The sequence below is a fragment of the Ascaphus truei genome, chromosome 17 (assembly GCF_040206685.1).
Source record: "Ascaphus truei isolate aAscTru1 chromosome 17, aAscTru1.hap1, whole genome shotgun sequence".
Classification (NCBI taxonomy): domain Eukaryota; kingdom Metazoa; phylum Chordata; class Amphibia; order Anura; family Ascaphidae; genus Ascaphus; species Ascaphus truei.
The window spans coordinates 39144870-39155134 of record NC_134499.1 but is presented as its reverse complement, the minus strand read 5'-3'; the positions used below and the strand labels follow the sequence as shown (position 1 = coordinate 39155134).

At 41.6% G+C, this 10265-nt stretch overlaps 1 protein-coding gene across 1 annotated transcript; it reads left to right on the top strand.

The window, feature by feature from the left end:
• The first annotated feature begins 335 nt into the window (after positions 1 to 335).
• Positions 336 to 6463, top strand: SELENOK (selenoprotein K). Its single transcript, XM_075574891.1, has 5 exons — positions 336 to 455; positions 1434 to 1524; positions 2204 to 2287; positions 3498 to 3587; positions 4579 to 6463. Exons 1-5 carry the CDS (start codon positions 437 to 439, stop codon positions 4580 to 4582), a joined length of 288 nt encoding a protein of 95 aa, XP_075431006.1. The 5' UTR covers positions 336 to 436; the 3' UTR covers positions 4583 to 6463.
• The last annotated feature ends 3802 nt before the right edge of the window (positions 6464 to 10265 follow it).

Genomic DNA, 10265 nt, shown 5'->3' with positions numbered 1-10265 from the left:
TTATTATTATTATTATTATCATTTAGTCATCGTTATTAGAACATTTAATCATTGTTCTTTTTCATGTTTATTCAGTAATAATCTGATCATTTAATAATTACTATTTGATGACGTGGATATTATTTGTTCATTTAATATTGTTAGCATTTATTAAGTGTCCTGTGTATATTTGTTTATAATAATAGTTATTTAGTAATTGCTATTTAATGATCACAGCACAGTCTGACCCTTTCTGAAGTAACACCTCTCCAGCAGTGAAGGGGTTAGCCATAACCTTATTAGACATCGCCGTAGCCACGGCAACGAGGACACCCTCCCTACGAGGGACACTTTGGCCAATCAGCGGCCTCCACCTCATTGCACTCTGTCATGTGATCCGGATATCCGGCCGGGATGTTGATGTGTGAGTCACCGGCTGGAGCTGCAGGGAAGAAACATGGTGTATATAGCTAATGGTAAGAGAGAGGTGTGTGTGTCCCCCCCTGTGTGTCCCCCCCTGTGTGTCCCCCCCTGTGTGTCCCCCCCTGTGTGTCCCCCCCTGTGTGTCCCCCCCTGTGTGTCCCCCCCTGTGTGTCCCCCCCTGTGTGTGTCCCCCCCTGTGTGTGTCCCCCTGTGTGTGTCCCCCTGTGTGTGTCCCCCTGTGTGTGTCCCGTGTGTGTGTGTCCCCCTGTGTGTGTCCCGTGTGTGTGTGTCCCCCTGTGTGTGTCCCGTGTGTGTGTGTCCCCCTGTGTGTGTGTGTGTCCCTGTGTGTGTGTGTGTCCCTGTGTGTGTGTGTGTGTCCCCGTGTGTGTGTGTGTGTGTGTGTCCCTGTGTGTGTGTGTGTGTGTGTGTGTGTCCCCCTGTGTGTGTGTGTGTCCCTGTGTGTGTGTCCCTGTGTGTGTGTGTGTCCCCCTGTGTGTGTCCCTGTGTGTGTGTGTGTCCCCCTGTGTGTGTCCCTGTGTGTGTGTCCCTGTGTGTGTGTGTGTCCCCCTGTGTGCGTGTGTGTGTGTGTGTCCCTGTGTGTATATTCATATGTAATTGGATATATATCTATAATCTCCGATACAGAGACACACACACACACACACCGTCCTGCTCACCACTGGTTGGATCTAGTGGTGTGTTAGCTGCAGGTTTGATATGCAAAGCATGGTACGTAATATAATAATGCATACAAATACACTGCAAGAACTACACAAAAGGAAATCAACATTTTACATTGTAAACTCATATTTGTGTGCTTCTGTTGTTGCTTATTTGTGTCCAGGATAATCTTAACACAGGTTCCTTAAAAGTTGCACACCCATTATTGAAGGTGCAAACACTGATAGCTGACCTACAAACAACATGTTGTACATGTTTGTACCCTCCTGGTATTAAGGAAAAACAGAAAATTAAAGCTCATGAATAAATACATTATCCAGTTGTATTTTCCTTGTTTAATATATTTCTAGGACAAGTCTTAGATGGCCAAAGCAGATCCCCGTGGAGACTATCATTTGTAACGGATTTATTTTGGGGAATTGCAGACTTCGTTGCCTTGTTGTAAGTATGATTACACTAATTACCCGTATGATTTCATTAATTACCAGATCACCGCTATTGTCTTCAATTAGTGGCTCTGCACACCTAAGGCTGCAGCCCCACTAGCGCTGACCGTGCTCATGCTTAAGAGCTGTGACGTCACCAGCTCTCCAAGCATGAGCGCCGGGTGTCCTGGCTATTTCGCAAACGTACGCGGGGGGGCTTTGCGGCCGAGTTTAGCGCGCTTGAAAGCTAATTTTTTGGTTTACCAAGCGTGGGTGAGCGTGCGTGCCCACGCGCACCGCGTGAGCGGAGACTTGCATGTATAGATATATGTAAGTAAAAGCAGCAAGCGCCGCCCGCTCAGCGGGGACGCAGCCTTTTATGTGGGAGAAAAATGTTTTACGATCTTAAAATGACAGAGTGTAACTATACAATTAGCTAGTGATACTAAATTAAACCAAAAAGGTTGTCGGTAGGAGCATTTTTGAGAACATACAATCAGAAATAGTTATTTATAGACTAGTACAATAATTTGAATGAAAGGGTAAAGGGGACAATTGTCAGGAAACAAAAACAACCCTACATTTTAGGTTGTTGAAAAATGCAAAAGTGTATTAGAAAATTCACAATGCCACTCGTGTGGTTCAAACAGTATGTGCAGGTATTTTGTTTTCACACCGGTTCTTTTTATGTGCAGCTTTCAGAGCATTATTCGGCCCGATGTGACTCGGAGGGGATGCTCGTCCTCTTCGTCCAGCACAGGATATGACGACGGCAGAGGGTATTATTTTACAGCTCTTAATTACAGTATATGCATTATGACAAACTGCAGCATGTCCAAGGATAGTATGTAAAATAGTAATGTGCCTTATAACACTGCAGCAAAGTATTTATTTGAGTGCTAGTTTGGCAAATTTTATAGGACCAAAAAAAGTTTAGTGCAATAAGCAAAACTTTTGTGTTGTGTGGGCGAGATCTATGATTATGTTTCAAAGTTAAGTCTTCCCATCTCCCTTATTTTACACGTCAGGAAAGTAGATAAACTTAGGGCCCAGGATGGTCGTCTTTATGGGAAAAAAAAATAAAGCTTTCTTGGGAAGCAATGTTTGAATGGATTGCTGATTCCAGTTGCCAGTAGCCATCATGTTCTGTTCCAAGTGCCTTGGGCAGCTTTTATTTCAAAGACAGGATCCAAGGTGATCACCTTGATCAAAAATATTAACTTTTTTTTTTTTTAATCTGGTACATGAAATTGCGCATTTACTGTTGAGTGAAATATATTTCAAGTAATCCATTTGCTTCAAGTGCAAGGAGTTTCATGCTTTTTAAGCCAGGATATAGATTTGTTTGGTAAATAAAGGAGGATTTAGCTGAAGCAAGAACTGTAAAAATAAGTGTTTTGATTTGTTAACATGTTTTTGATGTCTTTAAAACAAGAATACTGTGTAAGCAGTTTTTCATTACATGAAGATAATGGATTTGCAAGTGTTAGTTTCATTTTATATATATATATATATATATATATATATATATATATATATATATAGAACAGAAACCAGTTTCTAGTTTCCAGCTGTTTTATTTTACATATGTAACTGTGCATTCACATTTCAAGGAAATCTGTACAAGGCCTCTTTCTTTACTCTGATTTTTAAAATCATTATTCATGCATTTTTAGTGAGTTACATTTTAGGTTCTATAAAACGCTTACATTTTAGCACCCCAGATCCATCTCCTTTCTGTTTGTAAAAATCCCCCTGATGTGTGGATAGTTAAGTGGATGATTAAACAGCAGACAAATCAATACTTTGGGCCTCTGAATTGCAAACCTGAAATTAAGTCTGCTTGTTAACCGCTGAACTATGATTTGTCCACTTTATGGAGTCTGTACAGCATTTTGGGGGGTGGCAGTCTCTTTCCGCCTCTTGAATTTAGTATTGGCCTTTTATTTAATAGAACCAGAACGCATAACTGTATCTTTGACATTTCAGACCACCTGGGCAACCTCGTCGCAGAATGGGCCGTATAAATCATGGCGCAGGGCCTAGCCCACCTCCAATGGCTGGTGGTGGATGAGGAAGGTACGTTCTATCTGCTGCTACCATACATATTTGCATACATACCATTATGTGCGGGATCCAGGAATCTACAACAGGCTTGTATAATATGGGCAACTTCTATTTGTTCTGTCCTGTGTGAAACGGTCACCCTTTTTTTTGTAGTCCATTTCTCATCGGCCAAAATGATGTGAAAATAAACACATTTTAATAGTAGAACATGAAAACCTCACTTTCCTGTATAAGATGTTCCTTAATTGTCCAATCATGGGGACAATGTATCATTAAGAAACATCATAAGGCTAGTAACTTGGTTTCCCCTCTCAGTCCCCTTATTACAAAGTGTGTTTGCAAAACTGCAGTTGTTTGCCCAGAAACCAAATGGAAATACTTCATTCTACAGCAGGGGTGGGCAACTCCAGTCCTCAAGGGCCACCAACAAGTCTGGTTTTAAGGCTATCCTTGCTTCAGCACAGGTGGCTCAGTCTTTGGCGGAGCCACTGATTGAGCCACCTGTGCTGAAGCAGGGATATCGGCAATACCTGTTGGTGGCCCTTGAGGACTGGAATTGGCAACCGCCGTTGTACTGTATAAAACATGCATTTAGCTTCTCTCCAATTATGGTAAATTACAGTGCATATAATTTACAAAGAGATATAGAAAGATTATGTATATAGCAGCAGTCCCCTTTTGTTTCAAAATCCGATGCTTTGTTCGGGACATAGAAGTGTATGAGATATATGAAGGGAGGTTAAAATGAAGCTCTCTGCAGAGCTCATTGCCATCCTAAGGGGCCATCCATGGTAACCTCCCAACCTGGAGGATACAGAAAATTAGGTTTTCTTAAGACTAGAAAAGAAGAGCAGCAAATGCTCCTCAGGGGACAAGATACAAACATTAAACTCAGACAGGCTTCTGAGCAGAATTGCTGCCTTTTATACGGCATCATCTTGATGCGTTTTTATTTATTTTTTGTTTGAATACACTTCTAAATTTGTAAATTTTTCTGTTTTAGGTAAACGCCTGCTCATGGGAGCAGGCATCTAGAGAGAGACGTGAACACCAGCTGGGCAACAAGATGTGTTGTGGATGTTGATCTCTACCTGCAAAATGCGCTGCAACCCTGCAGATTTATGATGTTGTACTGGGAATTCCTCCTCCGGGATCCAGTAGAAACTGATGCGCATATGTAAAACTGTAAATGTTTTCTGTGAGTCTTTCTTTGTATTTTGGCCTTTTTGTTTCAAACCGAGTGGAAGATGAAATTCACCAGAGAGACAAAAATGACCTCTCTCTCTCCCCCTGGTGACTGCGTCTGCTTGAATGATTGCTGTTTATCGGTACACAAAATAATCTTATATTTTTCACTGATTGGGTACTACAGGGGCCAGCAATGCCAAAGTTTTGGTGGGCTTTAAATCCCAACGGACATGGTATATATTTTTTTTTTTTCACACTTGCCATAACTGGCTGGTCCCCTGGAGAAGAGACGCTGCTTTTACACTGCCGGGAGATCCAAGTTCAGGAGTCATTTAGCAGTGAGTTCCAGGTGCTGTAGAATATTAAAACGACCACCAGTAACCTGGGAGAAGAAGAGCCTTTGAGGCATTCCTATTATACACCCCTCCCCTCATTAACTTCCACTTTCATTCAAGGACTTTACAAGTAAAATAAATATATATATACACGTGTGTATATTAATTATATAATTGTTTGGGACATTTTTGGGGGGGGGAAGGAAGGGAGAACAACTTAAACCATTTTTAAATCCTTTCCTATACTGTATGTTAAACATTTTCATGTGACGCTTTGCTAGCAAAGAAGAAATGCGTCTTTTTGTATAGCTTGATTAACGTAGTGTAATTTTAAAGTTAAATATTTGCACAATTATTTGACTCCGGGTTTTTATTCAACCTAAACAATTATCTTAATTCCCTTAACAAAAAAGCGTTTTCTAAACCGTTTTTGTATCTTATTCTATTTATCTGTATTCTAAAATAATGTTTGTCAGCACTATATTGAATAGATGGTTGCAGTATCATGAGATGATATCGCTTTATGCATCACTGTCCCGTTCTGGAGATGATTAAAGACCCGTCCCACTTGCTAATATTTGGTAAACAACTCGCCAATGTAATTGTATTTCTTCAGCAAAAATCTTTCTAGGGAATAATGAAAGTTTTTTTTTTTCCCCTTTTGTATAACTAAGATTTAGAGAAGCTGTGCTGGCTCAGGAGAAATATAGGCTTGTACCTCCTCGGGCGGGAATATCCTTCCTCTTGCCTGTATCTATTTTACTGGATGGAAACCCAGAGGGTCTCCCACAAATGGACTTCGCTATTTTTGGCTCCATGCATCCTCCCCTTTTTGTTTTGAGATATCGGTGAAGTAACTTAGTGTAAATCTGCCTCCTTGGGAAACAAAATGGTTTCCTTATCTCTGGATGATGGGAAGCCACCACATCATGGGTTGCTGCTTCCTTTAAAAACTAGGAAATATTACTGGTAACTTCAGTGATAAATATATAGGGGGAATAGTTTGGTTCAGCTCTGGAGGATCCCCTGGTTGCTGCTTTAACTTAGGCTAGGGATGGCCAACTCCAGTCCTTAAGGGCCACAGTATTTGGGATATCTCTGCTTCAGCACAGGTCCACTGATTGAGCCATCTATGCTGAAGCAGGGATATCCCTTAAACCTGGCCTGTTCGTAGCCCTTGAGGACTGGAGTTGGCCACCCCTGACTTGCATGTACTTTTTTGTTATGCAGTAGGAATCTCCCTCCTATTGTCCCAGATAGACTTAAGCTGTATGTATTGATAATTTTTATTTACAATGTTGTTATCCTGCCTGCCACATTATACGGAATATGTTGTCGACATACCAATAAAAGATGAGAATTGGAGTTAGTGATGGGTTTTAATGGCCCATAAGGACCATTCTTTATAGTTGTGGATGAGCTTTGGAGACCTGAAGATTCTTGTGAAGCCCAAAATCTTATGTACGATTACAGCTCCATTGAATCTTTGGGGAACCTAAAATAGTGACCAGATATCAGTCCGTTGTTTCCTGCATCCTGGAACGGTTTAACTCCTTCCTCATTAGATTGTCATTATGCCCAAACCCTGCCTGGCAGAGGATACTCCAGGAGAATATATGCAGCTCTTTTGCTTCTAGAGGGGGAAGTCAAATGGTTCCAAGTTTCACGCTTACAGATTTCAGCGGAGGCACTCGGACTATAAATATTTTGTGATAAACAGCACTAACCACTTTGTGGATCAGACGCTCATTCATTGCCACAGCAAAACTGGAGCCCACATTTCCTATGATGAAACAGTGGTGGTCATGCTATCCTTTTTGGGGGGCCTAAGTAGGAATATTTCAAGGGTCCCTTCATACACCTGTCCCATTATATGCCTTTTATTTTCCTCAACCCCCATGGTATTAATAAATGCATAGTGGTATTTATTGTATGTTCTTGCTATGCTTGTGGGTGATAGCAAGGGATTAAGTTATTTGCGTTCGCTCAAATTGGCAGCCCCCCACATATCAAAGTATGTGCACACACTGCTAGTACTGTATATAATAATGCACCCAAACACTATGCAATTGCTTATGTGGCTTCTGTACAAGCACCATCTCTGGGTTAAACACCCCAACTAAACAGCTTAATCAACTTTCATCATCTTTTACAACTGCATTTAAACATAACTAAGGCCTGCCATCTCGCCCAATAAAGAAATAAAATCATTTGCAAAAGTGTGATGACAGTCGGCTAATTGGGGTAATATTGGAATGGTAACAATTCGACAACTGTACGTACTAAAGAGGATGGTCGTCGTGCAAGATGTCCTTTATTGTGTGATAATTCAGTTTAGAAAAAGAAAATGCAGTGATAAAGATTATCAGTGATGCATACAGCTTTAGGACTATTGGGTGGAAAAGTCACATTGAAACGCCATTGTTTACTCACTGCTCTAATTCTCTTCTGTAACCAATTCTAACAATACGAATAGCAAAGATATGGCTGCTTTCATCTTTTGGGGGGATTTGGTAATAAGAAGTGGAATTTCTTGACCCTCATCCCTTCCTATCCTTATTAGATAGCCAATAAAGGTAAGGGATGGGTAGAGGTATCTGGCGGTGCGATATCAGACAAAGGGTGTAACCACAGGAAATCAAACCTTTCGCAAGTCTCCACCTACCATTCTTACAATAAAACATTTAAAAATATGTGTAGGTTTCAGATTTGTATAACAAAAGGCATCAATTACCCATAGTTATCTCTTAACCCTTTAAGCATACTATGACAGTCACGCTGTCATGGGGTCTGGATCTCCAGGGACCTCATGTCGTAATGGCTGTCCATGACTTTTCATCTCATCTTTCTGCTCTCCTGTGGAGTACTGAACGAGATCTGGCCAGGGCAGGAACAGGACAGGACTTTCACCTCTTCCGTTCGCATCTTCAGTGAAGCCCTGATCATGTGATCGCTCTGAGGAGTGGTTGTGTAGTTGCGATGTGGTGGAGGGTCTGTGGTACTCTGATTAAGGGTTAATACTGATTACATGCATATTGCACGAAGTGAGATGAGATGGAAGGAGTATTTTGATATAACAATATAACAAGAGGTTTACAGATTTGGGTCCCATGTGGCTTCTCCAAAAATACTGGACATAAGGGTGAAAGTTCCAATGCGCTCGAAAGACACACACACCCCTCTCACCTCTCTCCGCTCCATGTTGTTTCCTCCTTCTTGGCCCCACCCCCAGGCTACTGACACCTCTGCCGGATTGGCTGCATTATTCAGCAGCAGCCAATCTGGATGAAGGAAGCTGCCCATTCCCCAAGTAACAGCCCTGCTCTCTCCCTGCTCTGGGAAATCCTGCGGCCCCCCATGTCACTATGTCCAGAGAAGTAATACCTGACACATTCATGTCCAGTATTACTTCTCATTTTTTACTGGACAGTGTCCAAATACAGGACAGTCTGGTTCAATACTGGACACCTGGCAGCCCTGTTTACACATGCTGATATAGCAAGAGGTTTACGCATGCTGATATCACATCACCACTTCTGCATGGAATACTATTTAATGGCTATACATGTGGGACATATGGTGGGAGTAACAGCTTCATATGACTGGTCAGTAATTGTCCTCCGTGATTTGACTAATATACTGTGGACCAGTTGTAAATCTGCTGGTTTCTGAAGTAGGAGGCCCTATATTAAAACACATTTCCTCAGGCATAGTTGTTCTTGTGTATTCTACAAGTTCAACAATGTCACTTCCATAAGAATACTTTGTGTACCACACCACACTGCTAGAATAGATCATGAGATTTAAAAAAAAGGCTCCTCCCATCTAGTTCAGAGGTAGCCAACTCTAGTCCTCAGCTTCAGCAGAGGTTGATTGAGCCACCTGTGCTGAAGCCGAGACTGATTGAGACACCTGTGCTGATGCAGGGATATCCTGAAAACATGACCTGTTGGTAGCTCTTGGGGACTGGAGCCTGACTACCCCTGATCTAGTTCTTACAACATAAACCATTGAATTATTGGATCCAAACATATCCTTTTTTTTTTGTTTGGTCTAGTTTATGTTTTAGACAGGGTCAGGATAATTTAAATACGCTACCACTAATGTATTGGCTCAGATTAACACATTGCATGGTCTGATATCTCTCCTGGGCATATGGTTTTCCGAAGCACCCACTTTGAGAAGAGACAGAAAGGAAATGCTTTGCTTGCTGTTTAGCCGAAGCAGAGAACATACTGTACATTAGAATGTCCATAGACAAGTTACTGTCGAGAGGAATTTCATTGAGCCTGCAATTAGATAAGGAGACTGAATGGTTTGCAGCGAGTGGTCTCTTTAGAAGTTTAGAAAGCAAATGCAGCAATTTTGTGTGTGCTTTAGCTCCTGGTTATACGCGCTGTGATCTTGCTTTTAAGCCACTAAAAACGGCAAGTGCAATTTCATGATTTTTAAAAGCCACTTTTATATACACTTATACTCAACTATAACTGCTTGGGGGGGGGGGGGGGGGGGAGAAATGCATTTAATATCCCAATGCACAGATTGCTTTTGCTTGTTAGACATATGATAATCCTGGAATATGACATAGGGATGTAATCATAAATGTTTGTTGTTAGTTTAGAGTTTGCCCTCACACATGCGGGCGCATCGCGCAGAATGATTACACAGCTGGCTGTTGCTGGGGTGTGAGAGTGATGGGCTGACAATGTGAATGACCTGGGAGTATATATAATAACCATTCTCTATGTCCTAATTAACAGCCCCTATTTCAAAGGAACTTGCTTGGAGAAGAGAAGGCAAAAAAATGTTTACAGAGGCACCACATGAAAACTAGCAGAAGTGCTTTATAAAGTTTTAAAGTGACCTAATTCCATTGACATGTTTAAGGGGCATCGTCTGGGTAATTGATGTTTTTTTCTTTTTACCCAAATCTGACACAAGTACTGTATTGCTCATTTTTTGGTTGAAGTGAGACTTGGGGGGGGGGGGGGGGATTTGATTTCCTTTGGCGGCTCTCTTTTTTTGTGATGTCACTGTGTGATGTCACTGTGTGATGTCATTGTGTGATGTCATTGTGTGATCAGCATGTACTTGTACAGTCAGGGTCCCCCCTCCCCACCTCCCCTTATGTGTATTGGTTTTCTGATAAGGGCAAAGAAAACATTTG